A 26,950-nucleotide genomic window follows, 5' to 3' on the forward strand; every position below is an offset into this window, starting at 1 on the left:
TTACAGAGACTCTCCAGCCTCTTTCAGCTACTTTTCAGGGCTAGACAGACCTCCCCTGGATTGGACTACTGCCAGCAGGCCAGGGACATTCCTGGGAGGCCAAGCCCTTGGGCGGAGTTTACAGGGGCAAGGCTTCTGGGGATTGGTGACCGCAAAAGCGACATCACTAGGAGGGTGGTACTAGAGGCAGATTTGACATGCCAAAGCCATAGAGGCCCACAGAATAGTGGGGCTTGGTTCTTCCTCATGTCTGACCACTGTCCCTCCAGCTGGAGCTGAAGTCTATTCTCTCTTACCCCATCCTCTGCAGACATGGAGAACCACAGGGAACAGGAAATAACTTGCCTCATTCCAGCTGGGAAATAATAGGAGCTGGAATATAAATCTCTTGTCCTCCTGTGACAGTAGTGATAGGGAGAGCAGGAGACCAGCGAGAGAAAGAAAGAACTAAAGAGACCAGAGAGTGCACTGCAGCTGTCTGACCCTGGGAGAAGTTGTCCACCCACCCCTTCCTCCCTCCTTGGCCTGCATCCCTGGCTCCAATCCACTTGCTGTTCAGGGCAGGAATCTTTAGGCTCAGGAATGGGCCAAGGTACCCTCCCTTTCCTACATTTGGGGTGTGGGAGCTTGATGGGGTGGGGGAAGAGTTTGCTTCATCTCTCTCCTTACTCCCATCCACTCTCTAAGATCACCACCTCACCGCCCCTTACCTCCCCACAGCCCTCACCCTCCTGCCTCAGTCCAGCTTTCCTGGAGTTTTCTGTTCAGAGGTTTTCAGTCATATGTCTCCATGAATATGTCCCCAGAGGGAGGATTCTAGGTGGAAAGTGTTTTTTTGGCTTTGTGTTACTTTATCTGCTGGAGGTAGGGGGTAGGACGAGATGACCTCCAGATCCAGCATTCTAGGGTTCATCATTTAGCCTCAGTCTAAGGGAGACCCAGCATTCCCCACTGGGGTTCAGGGCTCAGGAAGAAGGCAGCTAAGGACAGGCCTGGGTTCGCTGAGTGATTCCAGGGAAATTATTTGGCCTCTGTTCCTCATATGGGAGTGATAGCGAGGCCCCTGATGGGAGTGATTAATACATGTTTTAAAACTTTATGAATCATGTTATGTAGATGCCTGTGGGGGTCGGGGAGAGGGTCCCATCCACTTCACCACCTCCAATCGGGACCACACTTAGCCCAGCCCCCAGTCAGCCCAGATGAATGGCTTCCAGTTCTATTCTGGAAGATGGGCAGGATGGGAGATTGTGTCCGAGGGCTGGCTAATTGACAGCTTTCTGCCAGTCCCTCCAGCAGCTGGGTCTCCCACCCATTCCACTCCTGAGAATCAACAGTGGCAATGGAACGCTGAACCCTCCTCCCCACCATGGGGCATCTGGAACCCCAGAATGGGCAGCGCGCCCAAAAATGGGCCATCAGAGATGGCGAGTAATTGCATTGGGAGAGGCCTGGATGGGTGGGGAGGTAGACAGAGCAGGCCTGCTGGTCTGTCATTTCCCATCAGCTGATGGAAACTGCTCAAGAGTCCTGCCAGAGCCCTCAGCGTCTAGGGTCCCTTCCTAGGGCAAACTCTGACTGCCATGTTAGGCCATATTGTGGTCAGCTTAGAGGAAGCCCGTGAATGCGGGCTGGGGTAGATGCCGTCCAGCTTGTACCACCATTCATCCAGTGGTACCCCTGGAGGGTTTGCTTTGGTAAGGGAGGATGAGAATAATCTGCTTTAAGCATCTGATTACAACCGTGGGGCTGTTGTGTTAATTTTCTATTTTAGCCCCAGTTCCCTCCCCTGCCATCAGAGGGTATCCAGGGTAGAGGCTGCGGTTCAGGCACTGCCTAGTGAATTTTTTTCATAGTATTTAAGCCCTTACTATGTGCCAGACACTGTACTGAGCCCTGAGGTATGTACATTGGATATACTCTCACTTGGGGCTCACATTCATAATCCCCCTTATACAGATAATGTAACTGAGGCACAGAGAAATGGTGACTTTATTAGGGTATTTGTTAAGTGCTTACTTTGTGCCAGACCCTGGGATAGATACAAACTAATCAGATTGGACACAATCCCTGCCCGATATGGGGCTCATATTCTTAATCCCCATTTTGCAGATGAGGTAAGTGAGGTGCAAAAAAGTGAAATGACTTGTTGAAGGTCACACAGCCGGCAGGGGGTGGATCTGGGATGAGAACCCAGGGCCTTCTGACTCCCAGGCTTGTGCCCTTTCCCCACTAGGCCATGGCTGCTTCCCAGATTTTCTCTGGGTTGATGTAATTTCCTGTCAGAACCACAAATGTGCACAGAAGAATTGATGATATCGTCAGTGACTTGTGCAACATTGCTCACACTGTTATGCCCCTGCCAGTTTTTCTGTCCAGGCATAGAAGGCAAGGAGCAAGTAGGCAGCCAGAGGTGCAGGACATTGTAAATGGTCTTTGCCCAGTGCTGGTTGATGCAGCCTTGCAAATAAGGACCAGCCATTTACCAGCTCCCTGCAGTTTTAGGCAGCCTGTTCTCTCCGGGGAGGATGGCATCTCACCCAACTCTGAGCTGGGCCTTGCCCTGGGCTAGTGGAGAGGTTCTTTCTGCAAGGCTGCTTAAAGCACAAACACAGCATCAATTCCATCCTTGTCTTTGCAGCCTCAGGGGTTTAGCGATGATCCTGGTCCACTAATGGAGTCTCACAAGGAGGGGAGGTGCCCTGAGGCATCTAAGGGAGGGGAAATTGGAAAGCCAAGGGGAGTGGGTGGGGGGCAACAGAAGACACCTGTTTGTCTGTCTGGCTGCCCATTCCCTCTACCCCGAAAATAGCAGGAGCCGGTGGCTACCCCAGTCATGCCTGGGAACCCATGTCTTGCATTTTCTGAATCATTATCTGAAAATGGCCACGTCACCCTGTCTTCCTCTCTCCTGGGGAGTGGGAGGAGCAGGCAGGAGAGTGGCAGGTCTGATGGTTCTGGTAATTGTTAATTAGATAACAGGGCCAGGGAGTTTTCTCCGTGCCTCACTGGGACAAACAGCTTGGGTAGTCCAAGGGTTTGAAGAGAGAGGGTCACGTTGGTATAAGTAGAAGGGAAAGATGGAGTGTTATAGACTGTAAACTCGTTTGTGGGAAGGAAACTTCATTAATTAGTTCATTCATTCAGTTGTATTTATTGAGCACTTACCATGTGCAAAACACTGTAATAAAAGCCTTGAAGAGTACAATATAACAACAGACACATTCCCTTGTCCATGAGTCTACCAACTCTGTTATATTGTAGTCTCCCAAGTGTTTAGTACAGTGCTCTGCACACAGTAAGTGCTCAGCAAATGCAATTGATTGATTGACTAGCTGATTGCTTTAAAGCTAATGCTCAGGAGTTTCTGTTTGATGTAAATGGGAAGGGGCAACCGTCTGGAGGTTCTGGAGGAGTGAGGAGATGTGCACACAGAGAGAGAGATTTAAATAGAAAAATTTGGGCAGTAGAATGAAGCGTAGGCTGGAGAGGGGAGATGTTGGAGGCAGGAAGGTCTGTGAGGAGGCTAATTTGGTTGTCTAGCTGGGATATGATGAATGCCTAGACCAGGGGTGATTGTTTGGATGGCGAGGAAGGGATGGATCCAGGAAATTTTGTGGCAGAAAAATCAACAGGATTTAGCAACAGAATGGATATGAGAGTTGAGATTGAGGAGTCAAGGATTATGCCAAGACTGTGGGCTTCAGAGACAAGGGAAGGTGGTGGTGGTGATGACAGTGATGAGAAGGATAGGTGGAGTAGATTTATTAATCAGTCAATCAGTAAATATGGAGCACTATGAGGTGCTTGGGAGTGAACAATGCAGTAGAGTTGATAGGCATGTAACCTGCCCACAAGGAGCTTACAGTTGAGAGGGAAGTCTAGAGATTTAGGGAAGAAGATGAATGCTTTCAGTTTTGACCTCTTGACCTTAAGGTATCAGCAGCAGCAGTAATAATACTATTGGTTAAGTGTTTACTATGTGCAAAGTAGTTACTGTACTAAGAATTGGAAAAATTATAGTGAAATTGCCTGACCTAGTGGATAGAGCATGGGACCGGAAGTCAGAAGAATATGAGTTCTCCACCACTTGTCTGTCATGTGACCTTGGGGAAAATCACTAAACTTCGCTTTGCCTCAGTTACCTCTTCTGTAAAATTGGGATTAAGACTGTGAGCCCCATGTGGGACATGAACTGTGGCCAACCTTGTATCTACTCCAGCACTTAGGATAGTACTTTGTACTATGAAGTACTATGTGCCAGAAGGTGCTTAATACCATTAAAATAAAAGGTGGGAATTAGACATGTTCCCTAGCCCACACAGACAAGTGGAGATGTTCTGGAGGCAAGAGGAAAAGCAGAATTGCGCACTGGGGGAGAGGTTGGAGCTAGGAAGGTAGATCTGGCAGCCAGCCATAGAGAGGTGGTAGCTGAAGCCACGGGAGTGGATGAGCTCCCAGAGAGAGAAAGATTCAGAAACATGTGACGCAGCTGAGAGATGAAGATGGAAATCTCCCTGAAATCGGGGAATTAGGGAAGCAGCATAGACTCATGGAAAAGACACAGATCTGGGAGTCAGAGGACCTGGGTTCTAGTCTCAGCTCCACCACTTGCCTGCTATGTGACCTTAGGTAAGTCACTTCACTTCTCTGTACCTCAGTTCCCTCATCTGTGAAAGGGGGATTCCATACTTGTTCTCCCTCCTATTTAGTCTGTGAAGCCCATGTGGAACAGGAACTGCATCCAACCGGATTCACTAGTAACTCTAACACTTAGAACAGAGACAAATAATAAGCACAGGTGCTGGGTGGGACTCCTGGGGAGGTCGGGGAGACTTCTAGCGTCATCATTTCTGGGGTCCAGTGGGGAGTAGAATTTAGCTTAGAACAGTGTTTGACACTTAACAAATACCATCATTATATTATTACTGCTAGAAAAAGCTAGTTTATTCTGCAAGATACCTGGGAAATAATAATTGCGGTATTTAAGCACTTTACTAAGCACTGGGGTGAGTTCTAGATAATCAGGTAGTCTCTGTCCCAAGTAAGGCTCACAGTCTAAGGGACTGAGGAAATGGCTAATTTCTGGTAGTCCGCCCTGGATGGGGATCGATGCAGAACCCAGAGCTGGTGCTCTGCAGGGGTGCTGGCCAACGGAGGGAGAGGAGCCAAGCATCAGGTGGCCAAAGGGAGAGAGACTTCTGGCTGCTGTCGTCAGGGCCAGCTGAAGTCCAGAGAGGTTGAGAGGCCCACCCAAGGGCACCCAGCACTGTTCAGGCAGTACTGGGTTTCCAACTCTGACCTGGAGAAATAATTCTTAGAGGATTCTTTCCCCCTTTGTCCAGTCCATCACTTCCTTGGAGACTTTTTCTTTCTTTTTTTTATGGTGTTTGTTACTATGTGCCAGGCACTGTACTGAACGCTGGAATATCTACAAGATAATCAGGTTGAGCACAGTTCATATCCCACATAGGGAGGGAGGTCACAATTTTAACCCTCATGTTACAGATGAGGGAAGTCAGGCCCAGAGAAGTGAAGTGACTTGCCCAAGGTCACACAGCAGACAAGTGGCAAGGCTGGGATTAGAACTCAGGTCCTTCTGACTCCCAGGCCCGTGCTCTATCCACTAGGCCATGTTGTTTTTCAATATTGCCTTGAATCAGTGCGGTGTTGGGGATGGGGGTGGGCACGTGGTCTTCCTTTCTGGGAGAGGCTGAGGTTTGTCTCTGCAGCTGTCTAGTCAGAATGGTGGGGGTGGGGAGAGAAAGGAAGAGGAGGAGGAGAAGGGGAGGAGGGAGAAAGAGGAAGGAGAGAAGGGGGGGGGAGGGAAGAGGGAAGGAGGAACAGCATGGCCTAGTGGATAGAGCATGGGCCCGGGAGTCAGAGGACCTGGGTTCTAAGCCCGGCTCTGGCAATTACTTGCTATGTGACCTTGGGCAAATCACTTAACTTCTCTGTGCCTCAGTTTTCTCAACTTTAAAATGGGGATTAAATACTTCCTACTCAGGCTGTGAGCCCCATGCGGAACAGGGATGGTCTCTGATCTAATTAATGTGAACCTCCCCCAGTTTGTAGAAGTGTTTGACACGTAGCACTTAACAAATACCAATTAAAAAAAGGAGGAGAATGAACTGGGAAGGGAGGGAAGAGTTAAAGGGGAAAGAGGAAGGGGAGGGAGAGGAGTGGGGATGTTGAATGAGAGAGGAAGAGGAGGAGAAAGAAAGAGAAACAAATGAAGAACAAGAGGGAATGGGAAGGGGAGAAAGAGGAAGTGGAGAGGAGAGAAGCATCTTAATCTAGTGGAAAGAGCAGTGGCCTGGTAGAATGGAGATGTGAGTGCTCTAATCCTGCCTCAGCCACTTGACTGCTGTGTGATCCTGCAAGTACTTTAAATTCTCTGGACCACAGTTTCCTCAGATGCAAATGTTATCACCTGTAAAATGGTTAATACTCTTCTCATTCCCCCTTAGTACCATGAGCCCATGTGTGACAGGATAAAGTCCCATGGGATTTTCTTCTCTCTAGGCCAGCGCTTGGTATCTAAGTGTTTAACAAATGTCACTGTCATTAGGAGGGGAGCATTATTAAAGAAGCAGCATGGTCTAGTGAATAGAGCATGGGCCTGCAAGTCAGAAGGACCTGGGTTCTAATGCTGGCTCTGCCACTTGTCTTCTCTGTGACCTTGGGCAAGTCACTTGACTTCTTTGTGCCTCAGTTACCTCATCTGCACAATGGGGATTAAGACTGTGAGCTCCATGTGGGAGAGGGACTGTGGCCAACCCAATTAGCTTGTATCTACCCCAGTGCTTAGAACAGTGCCCTACCTATAGAACGTATGCCCGGCCCGTAGTACACACTTAACAAATACCATAAAAAAAGGAAGTGGAGGAAGGGAAGATGGGGAAGAGAGAGGGTGCAGTCTTTCTGTTAGGCTACGACTGGCTAACTGCAGCATGGCTCAGTGGAAAGAGCCCGGGCTTTTGGAGTCAGAGATCATGGGTTCGAATCCCGGCTCTGCCACTTGGCAGCTGTGTGACTGTGGGCGAGTCACATACCTTCTCTGTGCCTCAGTTACCTCATCTGTAAAATGGGAATGAAGACTGTGAGCCTCATGCAGTACAACCTGATGACCCTGAATCTCCCCCAGCGCTTAGAACAGTGCTCTGCATATAGTAAGCGCTTAACAAATACCAACATCATTATCTGGGTGCCATCACAGCCTCCTGTCTCTCCCCACTCCAGTCTGTACTTCACTTTGCTGCCCGGATCATTTTTCTTCAAAAATATTCAGGACATGTCACTCTGCTCCTCAAAAACCTCCAGTGGTTGCCCATCTACCTCCGCATCAAACCCAAGCTCCTCACCATTGGCTTAAAGCTCTCCATCACCTTGCCCCCTCCTACCTCACCTCACTTCTCTCCTTCTACAACCCAGAACGCACAGTTCCCTCCTCTAGTGCTAACCTTCTCACTGTGCCTCCATCTCGTCTGCCTCGCCGCCGACCCTTAGCCGCCGTCCTACCTCTGGCCCGGATCGTCCTCCCTCAAATCCGACAGACAATTACTCTCCCCCCCTTCAAAGCCTTATTGAAGGCACATCTCCTCCAGGAGGCCTTCCCAGACTAAGCCTCACTTTTCCTCATCTCCCACTCGCTGCTGCGTCGCCATGACTCGCTCCCTTTGCTCTTCCCCCATCCCAGCCCCACATCACTTCAGTACCTATCCGTAACTGTATTTATTTGTATTGATGTCTGTCTCCCTCCTCTAGTCTGCGAGCACAGTGTTGGGTAGGGATTGCCTCTATTTATTCCCGAACTGTACTTTCCAAGCGCTTTGTACAGGGCTCCGAACACAGTATGTGCTCGATGAACACGATTGAATGAACGTCACTGTTGCCTGTTGTACCGTACTGTCTCAAGTGCACAGTACAGGGCTCTGCGCACAGTAAGCGCTCAATCGATACGATTGAATGTATGTCACTGTTGATTGTTGCATTGGACTATCCCAAGTGCATAGTAATAATGGCATTTGTTAAGCACTTACTATGTGCAAAGCACTGTTCTAAGCGCTGGGGAGGATACCGGGTGATCACGTTGTCCCACGTGGGGCTCACAGTCTTCATCCTCATTTTACAGATGGGGTAACTGGGGCCCAGAGAAGTGAAGTGACTTGGCCACAGTCACACAGCTGACAAGTGGCGGAGCCGGGATTAGAACCCATGATCTCTCACTCCCAAGCCCGGGCTCCTTGACCCACGCTGCTCTCTAGGACAGTGTTCCGCACACAGTAAACGCTCAATCAATACGATGGAATGAATGTCACTGTTGCTTGTTGCATAGCACTGTGCTCTGCACACAGTAAGCGTTCGATCGATACGGCCGAATGAATGCATTTCTCCTGAATCCCAGCAGCTCTCCCCTCGCCTGTTGCTTCCCAGCGACTTGAGGTCTTCCTCCTCTCCCCTCTGCCGCGTCTGGCTGGGCCCGGAGAGGAGACCTTGTTGGGCTCCTTCGTCCCGCCCACGTTCACACCCTCGCCCACGCTCCTCCCGGGGCCACCGCCCCAGCCAGCCGGTGGGCCGGCCGGTGCTCCGGGGAGGGGGCGGGGCGGAGAGGGGAGGGGGCGCAGATGGGCAGGAAACTACCCAGAAGCCTGAAGCACTTGGGCTCAGAGACGGAGCGGCGCCCCCAGCCGCCTCGCCGGACCCTGGAAGCCCCCCCAATCCCGCCCGCCCCGCAGTCCCTGGCCCCAGGTCGGATGGCCCCGAGGGGAGGTAAGGCCCGGGGGTCGAGCTTAGTTCTGGGTTTGGGATCCGTTAGGCAGCGGGAGGAGGGGGAGGATTGAGCAGCCTTTGGGGCGGGGGTCTCTCCCTTCCCTCCCATCCGCCCCCCGGGGAGGCAGATATGGGCGGGGGGGCCGAAGTCCCCCCCCAGCAAGGTCCGGGCAGGGGATGGGGGCTAGGAGGGAGGGGGTGTGGCTGGTCCCGGCGCAGAGTTCGGGTCCGGAAAGGTGCTTGATGGCGACTGAACTTGGGGTGGTCATCGCCTCCTCCTCCTCCTCCTCCTCCGGCCGCTGCTCCAGCCCCAACCCCCGCCCGGGCGGATTCTTCTTTGTTACTTAGCCGGGCCGCTCGGCTGGCGAGAGAAATAAACAAGGAGGATGGGGCGGGGGGCATCGGGGCTCTGAGCTTTCGGATGCCCCTCCCTCGTCGCCCCACCCGTGGCCTGCCTCTGGCCATCCACCTCCCCTGAGGGTCGAACCCCCACCCCGCCCTGTCCCTTTTCCCCCCCAACCCCTGCCCCTCTCCTAGCGGGCATCCTGGTGTCCTCGCCCCCCACCCCCATTGAGCCCCCCTCCTCCCACCCGGTCGCCCCCAGCCTCTAGGCCGTATTGGGAAGGCGCGAACTCGGCTCTACAAGTGTCCAAGGGCGGGGTTTGGGGACTGAGACGGCCCTGGCGGCCCCCAACTCGGCCTGTCCCCTCTCTGGCCCGGATACTGCGTTTTCACTGGTCCTTCCTTGCCAGCCCCTGGACATTTTAAGGGAGGGGTCTGTAGCAGCTCCCCAGAACCGGTGGCTTCAGCCTCGCAGGCATTTATGTTGTGGGGTTGGGCCCGAGAGAGAGAGTCACGTACCCAGCCCCCGGCCCAGCAGCTACCCCCGCATCATCTTTGTGTGTGTGTGTGTGTGTGTTTTCCATTGTAGCCCATCCCCTGCCCCAGCACGTGACCTGTCTAGTAGTTACCATGGAGACCCCATTGGTACCTTGCTTTTCTCCTCCCTTTTCCCCTCCCCGTCTCCCCTTCCTCTCCCCCCGTGGTTGCCTAGAGACCATTTATCCTTGGCATTTCTGGTGGGTGGACTCCTGGCGCCAACCGACCCTCACCCCAACTCTCCGCCCTGCTCACTTTCGCCCTCCCCTTCGTCTCCCTGGGCCTAGGCTTCGAGGGGTGGGGCTGGAAGGAGCGTCGACTGTAGGAGGGGGGTCTATCCAGTCTGAGAGGAAGGAGTGTGTTGGGTGGGGGAGAGAAGAGTGGGGGCGACTCGGTGTTTGGTTTTAACCAAGATGAGAGTAGCGTGAGCGGAGAAACCTGGAAACCAGATGCTTATCTGACATCCGTCTGGGACCGAGGGGGAGGCCGGAGATAGGTCTGCCTCCAGGAATTTTTCACAAAACTAGTTAACCCCAACCCCCTTCTTTTCCCCAGGCTGAGGGGCCGGTGGGGCCCAGGGTGGAGTCCATCCTCCTCTTGCCTCAGGATCTGTTTACCTGGAGACTGTAAGCTCGTTGGTAGACATATCTACCAACTCTGTTGTATTGGGCTCTCCCAAGCACTTAGTTCAGTGCTATGCATGCAGTAAGCAGTAGATAAATACCACTGATGATAATCCTCAAAGCAGCAGGTGGAGATGGGGCATTCTGAGACAGATGTGTCCGTGGAGTCGCTGTGGGTCAGAAATGCCTCGACAGCATAAGTCAAGCTCTCAATAAATATGATTAGCTGATGGTGGAGAGAGAGAGAGATGGCACTGGGGGGTACTGGAAAACACAGCTCATTAGTCCTTTCTGGGTGGGAAGGGCTGGGGGTTATGGAGGAGGGATGGGGGGAGAGGCACAGGTGGACCTGGACTACTGGTAAGAGAAACCCAGCTCAGGGGTCTCAGGAGGAGGTGGGCAGGGGGACTCATGAGCCTAGGGGGACCTCTCCTACTGGGCAGCCAGAGTCTATTTTTTCCTGGCTGACCCCCCACCCCCGGGGAGGGGGCAGGTCTTGGTTGGCTGGCTCCCTGCAAGCCCCTTTGTGGATGGTGAGGAGCAAGCCCTGGTCAAGGAGTCAATGCCTTGTGTTGGGATAACTGTGTGGGCTGAGGGAGGGTCATCTGGCCTGGGGGCAGGGAGATAGTTTAGATGACCCAACCCAGGTTGTGTCGGGGGTTGTGAGGGGTCTGGGCCAAGAGTCTGGTCTGCCCCCAGCTGAACTATGTGGTCTAAGAGGAGGCTAGACTGCTTGTTCTGGACCCCCTGCCTGGGTCAGGGGAGGGGGATCCAGCACAGCCCCCAACTCCAGGTTCACCCTCCTGTCCACAACTGCCTGGGCAACTTTTCCTCCAGGATTGATAACAATAATAAGAATAAAAACAACAATAAGTAATTGTGGTAGTGTTCATTCCCTACTATGTGCCAAGCACTGTGCTAGGTAAGAACTGGCCTAGATGCAGGATAATTCGATTGGAATCAGTCTTTGTCTCACAGTCTAAGGATGAGCCAGAATAGGTATTTAATCTCCATTTTACAGATAAGGAAACTGAGGCATAGAAAAGTTAAGTGACTTGCAGATGGCCACCCAGCAGTGAAATGGCAAAGCCAGGATTAGAACACAGGTCTCCCAGTCCTATACTCTTTCCACTAAGCCACACTGCTTCTCAAACTGCTTCAGGAACCTCAAGCTTCCTATGCCACTAAGGTAGGGTTGGGGTCAGGGGGCCACAGGGCTCTGTCACAGGAGCTAAAGGTGGTGTTGGGGGAGGGAGGATGTGTGTCAAGGGTGACGTCACTGCATTCTCTCCCATGCACACTATGCTCACACTCACATATTGACCACATACCTCTCCCTTTCTCTGATCCTGACCCTGAGGGCGGCACCCAAGAGGGCAGTCAACGCACCCCTCCTTTTCTGCCTGCGGCCTCTCCTTTCCCATCTCTGCCTGTCCTGGCCTGTCGGAACCCTGGGCCCTGGGGGAAGGAGCTGTGATTTTGACTTCCTGAGCTGTCTGGAGTTGCAGAAGCCACAAATGGAGAATGAGAGCTGTGGTCGCTTTCTCTCCCTCTGAAGACTGACCAGGGCTAGAAGTTTGGAAGCCCCTTGAGGAGAGAATAGAGTTATGAAATGGCTCTGAGCTTTCTGCGCACAACCTGACCTCTGCAGAGGGCACAGATGGGGCTAGAGTGGGCCAGGTGGTCAGGAATAGGGGTAGTTCGAGGGCGGGGGACAAGGTTGGTAAGACCAAGGTGGCATGACAGGCTTAATGGTCCAAAGGGTGAGGTGCCCGTTTCTTCTGTCTCTTGAGAGGGTATTTCCCTTTCTCACCGTTCCTCCTTTCCCAGGTAAAGATCCAGGCAACCTATGATGGTAGGGTTCTGGGACCCAGTCAATTCCCAAGGTTCTGGGCCACTCCCAACCCTCCCCCAATCTTATCATCTTCAGGCTAACTCATCCCCGCCACCCTAGCCCTTCCTTGTGGTTCTCTGTTGGCATCCCCAAGCTGAGCCCTCTGGGCTTGGGAAGGCACATGTTTCAGCTAGGATTTTGGCACAGGGCTCGAATGCTTGGTCCTGAATGGTCCCCCGGTTGAATGGGGTGAGATGGAGGTGAGTCGGACTCTGGCATTAGAGCTGATGCCCTTCAGCCCTCGCCACTGGGGGCTCAATCCTGTTGAGATCCACAGGCCCCATGGGACAAGGACACTTGGGAGAGAAGAGGGAATTGTGTCCTGGGTAGAGTGTGGGGGATCCTATGAAGTCAGCGTGTTGTCATCCCTTCTTCCACTGGCCACTGTTTCCCTTCAGTGGCCCCCATCGGGTAGGCTAGGCCGGGGTGCCCCACCCTAGAAGCAGCTGCATGGCTGGAATGGACAGTGGGCATTTGGCTGGGTAAGTGAGGGGCTGAGGAATCTGGCTGTCTTCCCTTTGAATCACAGATTCACCCCAGACCTGAGGCCCCTTCTGGTCTGAAGCCAAATCATGCGTTTGGAGACATAGGTCTGAAGCTAGCTGCCTGGTCTGCAGACTTACCCAAGGGGTTCTCTGCTGGGCAGGGGTGGGCATTCAACTGTGTTTTCCACCCGAAGTCTCGTGATCCTTTTCCAACACCACTCGGGAGCCGGTGACTCAAACCTCACGCATCACCAGCTACTCAGACTGAGCTCTGCTGCTTATGATTGGGGCCTTCAGCAGAGCAGTGAGGGGACATCTGCATGTGCCTATGTCTGTGGTGTTTGTGAGCGCCCACAGCTGTGTCTGCCTGCATCTCTGTGTGCCCACATTTGTGGAAGAGAGGGTATACCCACATGTAACTCTACGCACATGTGGGTCTATGTGTGTGGGAGTGTGGGTTTGGGTGTCCACATATTGCAAGAGACAGTTCTACTCGGGATGAGGGAACCAGAAATAGGAAATTAATTCCCCATTCATTCAATTATATTTATTGAGTGCTTACTCTGTGTGCAGCACTGTACTAAGAGCTTGGGAAAGTACAATACAATAATAATCAGACACATTCCCTGACCACAACCTGGTTTGCCACTTGGTCTGGTCCAAATTACTTAGCTCCACAGGTGGCGACTGCAGCCACAACCAACATGATGATGGCCCCTCTGTGTCCCTTTGACCACCTACCCCACTCCCCTCTGTCCCTTTCGGTTCCCTTCCATCCCACTTTAACCATCCCCATCCCCCGCTGTCCTTCCCCAGGCCTCTCTGGGTTCCTGCATGACCCTGTGCCTCTCCCCACTTCCCTCTGTTGCCTTCCGTTTAGCCTGACCGTGCCCCAGTCTGGTGAGAAGCTGTGAAAGTCAGAGCCCGCCCCCCAAAAACCTGCAACTAATATTCTGCCCAGGCCTACCAAGCCCTTCCCTCTCCCCATCTTGACCAAGCCCTGCCTGCAGTTCCAGTTCAGCCAGCGAATCCAGCATGGTCTCCTGCAAGGCCGGGTGAATAGGGTGGCCTGTTCTAGGCCTGTCCCCAGTGTCCAAAAGATGCTTAGTTGGTTAGGGCACAGAGGGGGAATCCAAGGACTGCGGCCGGAAGCTGTAGGACCACTAGCAGGTAGCCATCTGAAGCCCAACGTGGAACAGTATGCCAGCGGAGGGCAGAGAGAAGTCCAAACTCCCAGCACCTCCTCACCAGCCCAAGGGAAAAGATGGGCTCCCAGATCTGTTGCTCCTTGGCCTGAGCCCCAGCCCTCTGTCTGGAGAGCCCTGGTCAGACCCCAACTCCATAGAGGATGGCAGGGCTTGGAGGGCTCCCGGAGAGAGACATTTTTTTTTTACATGGTATTTTAAATAGTATTTGTTAAGCACTTACTATGGGCCAGGCACTCTACTAAGAACTAGGGTAGATACAAAATAATCAGAATGGACACAATCCCTGTTCCACATGGGTTTCACAGTCTTAATCCCCATTTTACAGATGAGGAAACTGAGGCACAGAGAAGTTAAGTGATTTGCCCAAGGTTACCCGGCAGATAAGGGGCAGAGCTGGGATTACGATTTAAGTCCTTCTGACTCCCAGGCCTGTGCTGTAATCATTAGGCCACGCTGCTTCTCATAGGAACTTCCCACCGGAACGGCAGTTCAGAATGACTCTCCCCAACCCTTGGGCCAGCCTTGGGCTGTCCTGGGAATAGGCCAGCAAGGATCCACTAGATGCAGGTAGGGAAGATGAAAATGAGAAAAACAGGAGGCCGGCCCGGTGAAGAGGCCCGGACCTGTCTCCATCCTGTATCAGTAGGATCTGTTGGGCATTTAATCTGTGCAGAGCACTGTACTAAATGCTTGGAAGAGTGCAGAGGAAGACGCCCTCACTGCTTTTCAAAGAGTTTACAGTCTAGTCTCTCAGAGAGAGCTGGAAGACAAACATTGTTTTGGGCAAACTTGACTTTGCCCTTGCTTAAGGGTGCCTGTGCTGGCTTTTTAAGTGTACAGTCTGGCTTTGTCTCTATCTCTGTTTCTGTCTTCTCCTGCCTCTGAGTTTCTGTTATTTGTCTCTGAACAGCACGTGTCTTGATCTCCACCATTCTCCCTCCTGTGCCTCTGCCCCTTCTCCTCCCCCTTCTCTCTCCCTTTCTCTCCCTGTCCTTCTCTGGAACATTTGATTGCGGAGGGAGGAATAGCAATCCCGCCGACCCCGCTCCTCCCACCCCATCCAGCCTGTGCATCTCCAGCTGGCCTTTCACTCCTCCACTTCCCAGAGTCCCAAGCAGAGCTGGGGCCCCAGAGACCTGGCCGTTTTCCAGGGGAAGGAGGAGAAGCCGCCTAGGGTGTCTCCTTTCAGTACGTCCTGCCTCTGCGTGGGTCCGCCCTGGCTCCAGCCTCCCGCCAGACACTGGCCCCAGTGTCTGCACGAAAGGGAGAGGAGCCGGTGGAGGGGAGCGGGAGGGTGGGAACAAGCCAGAACCGACTTCAGGCCCTTTCTCTTGTCCTTCCCATCCCTCGTCATCCCGCTCCCTCCTAACCCCTGCTCCTCCCTCTCCTTTGCTTTAGGGGAAGTTAGAAGACAGATAGAAAGGGGAAGTTGAGCCCTGGACTGGGGGCGAGGGAGTGTTGAGTCTTTCCTAATTGGGAATGGGGAAAGATTGAGAACTGCCCCCATCTCACACACCCCTGGTCATTTCCTATTCTTTCTCATGCCTTTCCCCTTTTCCCATCCTTTCCTCTGGGCCCTGAAGAGGGCTCCTGACCCCGACATGGACCGTCCCATTCATCACAGGCTGCAGTCCCTTCCTCTGTCAAATGGGTTTGGTAGGCCAAGGAATGCGGGACTTTCGGTGGGGGTCGAGCCCCAGTCCTCACCCTGAAGCACTGTCACTTTCTGATGACCACTAGTATTCCTTCCTGGGACTACGTAGACAGCAGAAGCGATTTATTTATCTGCTGTGGATTCCTCTTCCTGAGGCCTGTGGTGGGGAATGAGGATACTCACAGGAAGGGGATATGAAGAGCTTATCTAGGGTTGGAGGGGCCCCCTAGCCTTGACATAGGAGATATTTAAAGGAGATGAAAGAAAGGACTTTCTGCCATAAAGAAGGAATGTTCGTCTTGGAGGTCTCAAAGTTTGGATCAATAATAATAGTAGCATTACTGAGTGCTCACTTGATATGGTACACCCTATTACATATTTGGGATTAAAGAAGTGACTTGATTGACATCTGTTCACATGAAGCTTATACTGTCACAGGGAGAAGAACATAAAAATATAACTCAAACAGTCAAAATGGAGTACTGATTATGTATATACACACATATATATACACACTTGAATGCTGAGGAAAGTGTAAATAATCTTATCACTGATAGTGATAAAGTATCCCTTTGTGGGAAGCAATGTGGCCTAGTGGAAAGGGCACAGGCCTAGGAGTTAGAGGACCTGGGTTTTAATCCCTGCTCTATCACTTGCCTCCTGTGTGACCTTGGGTAAGTCCCTTAACTGCTCTCTGCCTCAGTTTCTTTAAGTGTAAAATGGGGATTCAGTACCTGTTCTCCTTCCTACTTAGACTGTGAGCCCCATGTGGGACAGGAACTCTGTCTGACTCAATTGATTTGCACTATCGCAGCACCCAGAACAATGCTTGACACATACTAAGTGCTTAACGAATAGCATTTTTAAAAAATTGGCTGAAGGGATGTTAGAGTTCAGGGAGATTAATCAGGGGAAAGCTTATTGGAGGAAGTGGGATTTTGGGAGGACTTTGAAGGTGGAGAGAGCTCTCTGATTTGGGGAGGGAGGGAGTTCTAATCTTGGGGCAGAGGGTGAACGAGGGGATGGAGGCAGGAGAGTCGAGAGTGAGGTACAGTTATAAGGTTGTCCTGGGAGGGATGAAGACAGGGGCGTGAGGAGTAGCGGTTGAAGAGAGCAGAGAGTTAAGGCGGAGGGCCGTGAAGCCGATGGTGAGAAGTCTTTGTGTGATGTGGAGAGACACAGGAAGCCAGTGGAGGGTTTTGAGGAGGGGAGTGATGTGGGCCCAGTGACACTTCAGGAAGATGATCTGGGCAGCTGTGTGCTGCATAGACTGGAGTGGGGAAGGGCTGGAAGCTGGGCGACCGGCAACGAGACTGATGGGAATAGCATGGGAATAGGCACGAAGCTAAATGGAGCCAGAAGGGTGGACTAAATGACCTCTCATATGACCCAAGAAGGCTCCCCCTGCCCAGACCGCTTCTTTACTAGGGAATAGTTGGTGTGCTGGTAGCTCCCCCCACTCCCTTGGAATCCCATCCCCCTCTGCCCCACCATGGGTAAGGGGAAAGCTCAGATGGTAAATGTTTAACCAACAAACTCCTCTCCCATCTGTCCCTCTTTCCCAGGGAGATGGAGTCATTTCCCTGGCTTTCATATGTCTTAAGGCTTTGGAACTCCAGTTCCAGCCTTGCTACTGCCTGCCATGCTGGAGATTTCAGTGGGACTGGAAGGGTAGGAGGATGGGCTCCTGGGCTTTAGGGGATGGGGACTAGGACGGCCTGCGGGACCTGGAAGTAAACCATTGGGTGACCAAAGGAGGCGGGGGAGGGACTTCTAGAAGCAGAAAAGGAACATTCAGCAATCAATCGATCACTCAGTGGTATTTATTAAGCCCTTATTTTGTGCAGAGCACTTCACTCTGGGCCTAGGAGAACACAACAGAGTTGGTAGACCCCGATCCCAGGCCAGAGTTGAATCAAGAAGCCGGGCCTCCGCTTACTCCCCTCCCCGCATCTGTCCTCCCTGCCCAGATCCCAGGGCCACACTATGCCCGTGGGAGCTTTGGGGACAGGAATCTCTGTCCCTGGAGCACGGTGTTCTGTTCTCCAGCCTGGCCTTGCGGGGGCATTCTGAGTGCCCACTGAGTAATGGACATGAGACAATACTGGGCGAAGTGAATGGGTCTTTCACAAAGGTCTTCCATGCCTCTGGACTCATTTTCTCCTGACTCCACCCCTGTGGAACAGGGAGGGACTGGGTGAGAGGGTGGCACAGATGGACTGAGCCTGGGGGTAGGGGCAATTCCTTCTTTCCACTTTCATATATAGACTGAGGCCCAGAGAGGTGAAGGTTCTTTCACTCAGCACCTTCATAGGGAATAGCCAGAAGTAGAACCCTAGACATCTGGATCCTGGAGCTGGAGTTGGTTGGGGGGGGCTCCTGTCGATCCTCTAGTACTCTCCCCATCCAAAAAGAGGCAGGGGGGCAGGCCTCTACAATGCAGGATGCCCCTGCCCTACATACACAAGGTGGAGGGGTCCCCCAGACTTGAGGGCATAGGGGTGCAGAGGGTCTTCAGGCTCTTTCCTGGATCCTACATTGACAAGACCTCTAAGAGGTCATCTGGTCTAGCCCCGTCCCTCTGGGCAGCGTCTTCTTAAAACCATCCTAGATGGATAGTTTTTTCTCCTGTCTCCTACCTGGAGGAAGTGATTTTTAGAATGGTAGCCAACTATGTGAGGGCAGTGGGGGCTGGAACTCTCCTAATTCCCTGCTGTGGGGTGAAGCCATTGTTCCCCATAACTGTTTGGGGCTCATCATGGGGATACTCTGAGACCCTAGAATTTCAAAAGTAGGCTGGAAAGACCCTAAATCTGATGTTTCCAGCCTATTCCCTCCATACAGTCCGCCTGCCCCCTCCTTTCGCCCACTGGCACTTAGGCTGGCAGTTGAGGCTAAAGACAGAAAAATCAGAGTTGCCGGGGGAGGGGGAGAGATGGGGAGGGGATATTCTAAGGAGATTTCTCTGCAATTGGGGGCAGGGCAAAGTAAGGGGGAGGAGATTTCTGAACTGCATTCTCTTCCTGCTTACACCCTGTTCCAGATGCCCCTGCTCCTAACCCCCCCCCCCCCCGCCCACCTCTGGCCAACATCCCTGCGAGCCACTTACCTGGAATTCAGGGGAATTACAGGGCTCAAAACAGTGAGACCTAGTGGATACAGCATGGGGCTGGGAGTCAGAAGGACCTGGTTTCTAATCCCAGCTCTGCCACTTGTCTGCTGTCTGCCACTTGTCACACTTTGCTGTTTGACTTCACTTCTCTGGACCGCAGTTACTTTAGCTGTAAAATGGGGATTAAGACTGTGAGCCCTCTGTGGGACAGGGACTGTGTCCAACCTGATTAACTTGTACCTACTGTAACAATTAATACAGTTCCTGCTTGGCACTGAAAGTACCATAAAATTGCCAATGACTGGTTGATTAATTCATAGGGGTTCTGCCTCCCCTATGACAAGGCAGGAGCCCCAGCTCGGAAGCAGCTGCTCCTCTCTATCCATTAGGGGGATGATGGATGCAAAAATGGAGAAATTAATTCATTCATTCAATCGTATTTGAGTGCTTACTGTGTGCAGAGTACCGTACTAAGCGCATGGTAGAGTACAATATAACAATAAACAGATACATTCCCTGACCACAACGAGCTCATCCCCAAGGTCTCCAGAGAGGGAAAGAGGGGTACAGTGGCTCCATCAGAGCTGGGGGGAAGGACCCAGGCATCCTTGTCCCCACATTCGCCAGGTTCTTGGAAACAGGCTAACAGATGGGAGGAAGGACGATCTCTCTCAACCTCTCCCATCCCCATGGCCTTCAGGCTGATATTGCATGTAGCCCAAGCCTCTGCTCCTCCTTTCGTCGCAGGCTTCCGTCATGGGAGGATGGGGTGGGCAGAGGGTGGAGGGATCCAGTTTCAGGCTGGGATCAGTCAGACAAAGGTGATTTGTGTTATCCAAGAGGTGCGCGCGTGTGTGTATCCATGCCTTCTGTATTCTCTAGGGATACCGAGACATTTTCAAACGGTGGCTGGAAGGGGGCGGGGTTATATGATTAAGATTCTTATTGGCTGGAAACTGAGTTCCATCCAACAGTGAGATAATGATAACAATAATAATAATTATTGTATTTAAGTGCTTACTATGTGCCAAGCACTGTATTAAGCCCTGGGGTGGATAGAAGCGAATCGGGTTGGACACAGTCCCCTATCCCATGTGGGGTTCATTGTCTCAATCCCCATTTTACAGATGAGGTAACTGAGTCACAGAGAAGTGAGGTGATTTGCCAAAGACCACACAGCAGACAGGTGGTGGAGCTGGGACTAAAACCCATGACCTTCTGACTCCAAGGCTCACGCTTGATGTACTACGTCATGCTGCTTTGAGCAAGCTGGTGCTTGAGGAGCAAACGTATGCGGCCTGGGTTGTAGTAGGAGATCAGTGAGATGAGGTAGGAGGGTGCGAGGTGATTGAGTATTTTAAAGCCAAAGGTAAGGGATATCTGTTTGATGTGGCGGTGGATGGGCAACCACTGGAGGTTCTTGAGGTGTGGGGAGGTGTGGACTGAATGGTTTGAAAAGGCGACGCAGAAGGGAGAGGGAGCAGGGGGAGGTAGCTCAGTTGTAGAGCTTGTACTTAGTGTGTTTGGGGCCCCAGATCCATTCCCGGCATCTTCAATTTTTGAGAAGCAGCGTTGCCTAGTGGAGTCAGAAGGACCTGGGTTCTAATCCCGACTCTTGTCACTTGCTTGCTATGTGAGACTGAGCAAGTCACTTACCTTCTCTGTGCCTCCATTTCTTCCACTGCAAAATGGGAATCTGATACTCATTCTTCCTTCTACTTAGACTGTGAGTCCCATGTGGGACAGGGCCATGTCCGACCTAATTAACTTGTACCTACCCAAGCGCTTAGAACAACGTTTGACCCACTGTAGCAAATAGTAAAACCAAACCTGGGGAAGCCGGGCCAGTCCTCATGCTGGGAGGAGCCCACCCACCTGAGAGCCATGAGTCAGTCATCAAGAGCTGGTGACTCAGTCATCTCTCCTTGTGGGAGCACAGAACCCCTCCCCACAAACTCCAGTCCCTAGAGACTATCGGGAGTGGAAACACAGCCAGCTGGGGGCCAATGAAGCGTGAAGGCCTGAAGCCGTTAAGACCTCCCCGTGGAAAGAAGACTGGAGACCGCAGGTGGGCAGAGCTAAAAGATGTGAATGTGGAATAAAGGTGGGAAGCTGAACCGGGCTCACCCACATTTCTTGTTCCTGGTATCCTGAGTGTCTCGTGTCTCCGGTCAGCCAAGGGTAGCCTGCTTGGTAAGCCTGAGGGCCGCTAGCTGCAAACTCCTTGTGGTTAGGGAAGGACTCTACCAGTTCCTTTGTATTGTAAAAAAAAAAAAAAGTTGGTATTTGTTAAGCGCTTACTATGTGCAGAGCACTGTTCTAAGCGCTGGGGTAGACACAGAGGAATCAGGTTGTCCCACGTGGGGCTCACAGTCTTCATCCCCATTTTACAGATGAGGGAACTGAGGCACAGAGAAGTTAAGTGACTCGCCCACAGTCACACAGCTGACAAGTGGCAGAGCTGGGATTCGAACTCATGACCTCTGACTCCCAAGCCCATGCTCTTTCCACTGAGCCACGCTGCTTCTCTAAGCGCTTGTACTCTCCCAAGCGCTTAGTACAGTGCTTTGCGGACAGTAAGTGCTAATTAAATACCATTGATTGATTGACAAAAACATGACCGTAAACCCTCTGTGACTGTCTGCCTCCTGAGCCCGAGCGTTGGGAGCGTCATGACTAGGAAGGCGAGGGGGGAATCGTGGAAGGCCTCCTGGAGGAAGTGGCTTCTGAGGAGGTGGCGAGAGCTGTGGTCAGAGGGAAATAAAGCAGGAGAGAATTCCAGACGTGGGAAAAGCTCACAGAGTGGATCGGATCAGTTAGGAGATTAGAGAATGCCAGTAGGAGAGGCAGTTGGTAGAGAGGAAGCCACTGGTTAGACCTAAAGAAGAACCTACCCGGTTGAGGGGGTAACCCTGATTGATGGATGGACCTCCTCAGCTCTCTAGACTGTAAGCTCCTTGCGCGTAGGAAATATGTCTGCCAACTCTGTTATTTTACACTCTCCCGGGCTCTTAGAACAGTGCTCTGCCCACAGTAAACGCTCAATAAACGCGACTGATTGATTGTCTGGTCGCAAGCTGGAGTTGGGGGCGCGTATGCGGCCATTTGTGCGGTGCAAATCTGACCCCTAGTGGACTTCTTTGGGAACGGCAGGTTGCCCGGTCGCAAGCAAGGAGAAAAAAGTGGGTGGGAGGGAGGGGAAAAAAGGCGCGGGGGCAAACAAGAGGAACCCTGAGAGGCCAACAAAGCCTCTTTCCTGGCCGTCAAGATGCCTGCTGTCTTTTCGCACGTGGAGAAACTGAGTCCCAGAAAGGGTTTTAAAAGCAGTGGAATTTACCAGCTGCCAGGGATGGCCAGGGAGGGATGACTGCCATAACTTCTCCAGGGCCTCCCCAGCCCGAGGAGGCTGGGATGTGTTGGCCCCGATGTCACTCTCCCTGTAATGTATTTTAATGTCTGTCTCCCGCTTTAGACTGTAAGCTCCTTCAGGGCAGGGACCGTTACTACCAACTCTATTGTATTGTACTCTCCCAAGCACTTAGTACAGTGCTCTACACACAGTTAGCACTCAGTAAATACCATTGGCTGAGTGTCTGTGTTGGCTGTTCTCTCTCCCCTTTAGACTGTGAGCCAGGAATTGTGTCTGGTCATTTGTATTATGCCTATGTCAGTGCACAGAACAGTGATTATGAAATACCTTAGTACGAGTCATGATAAAAATTGGCTGGCCAAAGATCTGAAAGTGGGGCCTGGGGGACCTGGCCCCCTCCTCTTTTTTAAAACTGTATTTAATAATGTTGGTATTTATTAAGCACTTACTATGTGCCGAGCACTGTTCTAAACGCTGGGGTAGAGACAGGGGAATCGGGTTGTCCCACGTGGGGTTCACAGTCTTAATCCCCATTTTACAGATGAGGGAACTGAAGCCCAGAGAAGTTAAGTGACTTGCCCAAAGTCACACAGCTGACAAGTGGCCGAGCCGGGATTCGAACCCATGATCTCTGACTCCAAAGCCCGTGCTCTTTCCACTGAGCCACGCCGCTTCTCTAAGTGACTTTAAGTGACTGCTGTGTGCCATAAACTGTACTAATTGCTGGGGTAGGTACAAGCGAATCAGGATGAACATAACCTATGTCACACAATCTTAATCCCTATTTTACAGATGAGTTAACTGAGGCACAAAGAAGTTAAGTGACTTGCCAAGATCACACAGCAGTGGACAAGTGACAGAATTAGAACTCAGGTCCTTCGGATCCCCCAGGCCTGTGCTTTATTCACTAGGCTACAATGGTTCTCCCTGGACGTTGGAGGGAGGAAGACCCTTCCCTTCCCCTCACCTCTGGGTTTGTCCCAGAGAGTGACCACTCCCTCCCCTTTCTCTAGGAGCCATGGAGACCATGTTGATCTTTCTATGCAGCCTGCTGGTCCCGGCAGTTCTGGCCAGTGGTAAGTAGGCTGGGAGAGTAACCTCAGCTCAGGCCCTGGAGGATGGAGAGACGAAGAGGAAGAGTTTGGGGGCCTAAAGTCTTTCTGGCTTGGGAGAGCGGGACTAGGTCGCTGGCTCCCAGCAACACCTTAAGGCTTTGGAACTCACACACTTAGCTTGGGTCTAGATGAACTAATTTATCTGGGTAATCCAGCTCCTCCCATAATAACCTTTGGCTTCAATTACCCAGCTGAACCCCTGCTCCCCTATTCCTCCCCAGTAAGGAAAATCACAATCTGGATTGCAGGAATTAAAGCACATTGGTGGGGCTGGAATTATCCAGATTATTGGCCGGTGCGAACCCCGATGAAATGTTACAGAGGGAGGTGGTGGGCATCAGAGAGACCTGTCTTCCCTCACTCTGTGCACTTTTTACAACAGCTGATCCGAAAACTGAAGAAGACCCTTTTCACTATGGTGAGTTTGGGAGGTTGAGGGGGGCGGTTGGCGGGGTGTACCGGGAGCACCGGGGTCTCATGGAGGGGGAGAGAAGAGGGGCTCCCTACTCACCCCACCCTCCCTCCCGCCCTGGCAGATTACCAGAGTCTGAGAATCGGCGGCCTGGTGTTTGCTGTGGTCCTGTTCTCCGTAGGAATCCTACTCATCCTCAGTAAGTCACCAGTGCTGGGCTTGGGGATAGGGGCAATCTTCAATCACAGCCCCCGGCTTCCCCCCTCATACCCAAAATGAGGTGGGTTTCTAGAGGAAAGGATGGTTTATACCGGAGAATCTGCTTCCAGTCTGAGAGTTGACCACCCCTGTCTGACCTCATTACTGACTCCCTGAGATTGTCTACATTCCCCACATCCCCTTGACTACTTTTGGCTCTTTTCTCTTTCAGGTCGTCGGTGCAAGTGCAGCTTCAACCAGAAGCCCAGGTAAGGGGAAGGGGTGGATTTCCAGGCCAGCCGTGCTCTAGGGTCTCCGATTGAGGAAGGAGGGGGTTGGGGGTGGGTGAGTAAGGAAGTTGAGCCCTCTCTCTACAGCCCATCTTCTTCCTCCTCCACATCAATCCCTCACACCTGAGATCAGGTAGATCCAAGACCTGGATCCAGGACCTATCTCTGGCTAGGACCCCACATAATAACAATAATAATAATAATTGTGGTATTTGTTAAGCACTTACTATGTGCCAGGCACTGTATTAAGCGCTGGGGTGGTTGCAAGCAAATTGGGTTGGACACAATCCCTGTCCCACATGGGGCTCAGTCTTAATCCCCATTTTACAGATCAGGGAACTGAGACACAGAGAAGTGAAAGCATTTGCCCAAGGCCACACAGACAAGTGGCAGAGCCAGGGTTAGGTCAGCCTGATAACTGGGACTCTCTTCTCCTCCCCCTCCTCGTGGCCCCCTTGCTGTCCCCGTGCCCCCCTTCGTGACCCAGGTTGGGTCTCTTACAGGGCTCCTGTGGATGAGGAGACGCAGGCAGAGACTCTGATCACCTCCAATGGTAACAGCTATGGACTCTCTGCTGTCCGGGGTGGGGGGGAGGGGGTCAGTGGGGGTCCAGCCAGGGACCAGGTCATGCCGGCTCTGCTCCCTAAAATACTCTCTCCCATCTCTCTCTAGCCACGGAGCCGCAGAAAGCTGAGAACTGAGCCGCAGCCTCAGGTAAAGGCAGGAAGGCGGGGAACTGTGTCCTGCTTTGGGAGAAATCTCCCAGGTCTGGCTGAGAGAACTGACCTTCCTACACCCACAGGCAGAAGGAAGGACAGTTCTCTGGTGGCCAGCCCAAACACTCTTTGCATCTTGCTAAGTTTGTGCCAGCTCTGCCCCAACTTAGGGTGACACCCCAGCCTCGGCTTCCGCCGGTGCCCCCAGACACACGCCACAAAGTGGGGGAACAGCCTGAGACTTTTTTTAATGGCATTTGTTAAGCGCTTACTATGTGCCAGGCACTGTACTAAACACTAGGGTAGATACAAGCTAATCAGATTGGTCAGTCCCTGTCCCACACGGGGCTCAGAACTTTAATTCCCATTTGACAAATGAGATGGCTGAGGCACAGAGAAGTGAAGTGATTTGCCCCAGGCCACACAGCAGACAAGTGGCAGATCCGGGGTTAGAACCCAGGCCCTCTGACTCCCAAGCTTGTGCTCTTTCCATCAGGCCACACTGCTTCTCAGTTGGATATGCTGGAGTCTGCAAGAGCCAAAGCAGCTGACTCTTGGGGGGTCCCCGCCCCCGGGAGACAAGCAGCAAATGCGTTTTCCTTTCTCCCTCCATAGCTCCCACCACCTGCAGACGGAGGCTTGGATGGGAACGCTGAGGCTTCAAAGGGCTGGAAACCCCAACTGGGGCCCTTCCCCCTCTACTGCTCCCCCCGGCCCCCTCCCTCCTCTTTACTCATCGACTGCGTCTCTGCCAACTAACTCCCCCACCTGCTGTACGTGTGTCTGTGTGTGTGTGTGTCCGTGTCCAAACGTGTGTGTATGCTGGCCCTGCCCCAGACCGTGTGCTGTTCGTAGAACTTGGGCTGAATTTCAGCAGGCTGGGGAGTCAGGCCTTGCCACCCCGGAGCAGAACCCCCGACCCCCATCCCTTTGATGCCTCTTGCCTCCCTCCCCACATCCACTCCCCCACCTTCTCTACTTGTAAGAGCCATCTGAGGCAGCTGGGCTAGGCCCTTAGCTGAGGCTCTCCAAGCACTTGGCGGGGAAAGGCTCGCACGGGGCAGACGCTGGAGAGCCTCATCTCCGGCCCTTGGAGCCGGTCTGGTTTCTCCCACCCTGGTTCCGGGACCGGGTCCGTACCCTCTATCTGCCAGCCCTGCAGGGGAGATGCAGAAAGTCCAGCCCCTCCCTCTCCAGGGACGATGGGGAAGAGGGCAGAGAGAGCCCAGGAGGGAGGGTCTTTCTCAGAAAATGACCCCTTCTCAAAGCAGGGCAACAGAAACAAAGATTTCATTCTCCAGCAGACTCCTGGTTTCCCTGTCCTTGCTCTGTGACATTTCAGCAATAACCCTAGCAGTCTTCAACCCCCAGCTCTGCCAGGTCCAGACGGGATGCCATCTCTCCGTTGGCTCCCCAGGCTGGTCTGGGCCTCTCTCCTCCTCCCACCCCCCAGAGACCCCGAATGTTGGGATGGGAAGCCCAAAGCCTCCCTGGCACTGCCTTGGCAGCAGCCAGCAATCTGGAGGACATTTCCTCTGACCTTGTGCCCCAGCCCGGCCCTTAGTGTTAGCTGTGCACATCTCCCACTGTGGTCAGAGTGGCACTGTCTTGTACGTGTTCAGTATCAGCGTTTAAATAAATAAATAAACCCCTCTCCCACTAACCTGTGTGTGTAGGAAACAGTGAGAACCTGAGTGTCATAAATCCAAGCAAAAAAAGCCCCCCACCCTCCTTGTTGTATTTGCGTTTAAACTAAGCAAACTGTGCTGCTGAGACCCAGGACTGTTGTGCTATGTGTTGTGAACTAGACTCTCCAGGAAAAACAGAATAAAATATCATTTCTATGCCAGTGGCTCTTGGACGGTTCTATAAAGGAGTAGCTATAGGATATGATATCTTCAGAGATCCCACTTCCCCTGGCCAGGGCTTAGGATGCTTAAAGGAGCTGGGTGCCATCATTCAGTAACCCTACTTCTCATTCCACACCTTATTCTCCCCAGTGACTCAGCGCGGACCATCCAACACCCCTGATTCTCCCTTCTCCATACCTGACTCTCCCTCCAGTGACCCAGCACAAACCATCTAACAACCCTGACTCTCCCCTTCTCCCTCTAATTCTCCCTATTCCATCCTTGACTCTCCCCCAGGGACCTAGTGTGGATCACCTAACATCTCTGTCTCTCCCCCTCCAGTGATCCATCATGGACCATCCATCACTCTGA

The 26,950-nt window shown here is 52.4% G+C and overlaps 1 protein-coding gene across 5 annotated transcripts; it reads left to right on the forward strand.

Moving 5' to 3' along the window:
• Window positions 1-4,596: 4,596 nt before the first annotated feature.
• LOC100093294 (FXYD domain-containing ion transport regulator 6-like) lies at window positions 4,597-26,580 on the forward strand. Of its 5 annotated transcripts, none has more exons than XM_029075540.2 (8): window positions 4,597-4,632; window positions 23,011-23,073; window positions 23,495-23,530; window positions 23,649-23,723; window positions 23,955-23,991; window positions 24,516-24,565; window positions 24,685-24,726; window positions 25,344-26,580. In XM_029075540.2, the coding sequence occupies exons 2-7, from the start codon at window positions 23,016-23,018 to the stop codon at window positions 24,711-24,713; spliced, it is 285 nt and encodes a 94-aa protein (XP_028931373.1). In that variant the 5' UTR covers window positions 4,597-4,632; window positions 23,011-23,015; the 3' UTR covers window positions 24,714-24,726; window positions 25,344-26,580. The 5 variants fall into 5 exon arrangements, with proteins under 5 accessions (XP_028931373.1, XP_028931372.1, XP_039769418.1 ...); XM_029075539.2 differs by lacking the exon at window positions 4,597-4,632 and adding an exon at window positions 8,641-8,772; XM_039913484.1 differs by lacking the exon at window positions 4,597-4,632 and adding an exon at window positions 16,172-16,189.
• Window positions 26,581-26,950: the final 370 nt, after the last annotated feature.

The sequence above is a fragment of the Ornithorhynchus anatinus genome, chromosome 11 (genome assembly GCF_004115215.2).
Source record: "Ornithorhynchus anatinus isolate Pmale09 chromosome 11, mOrnAna1.pri.v4, whole genome shotgun sequence".
Lineage (NCBI taxonomy): Eukaryota > Metazoa > Chordata > Mammalia > Monotremata > Ornithorhynchidae > Ornithorhynchus > Ornithorhynchus anatinus.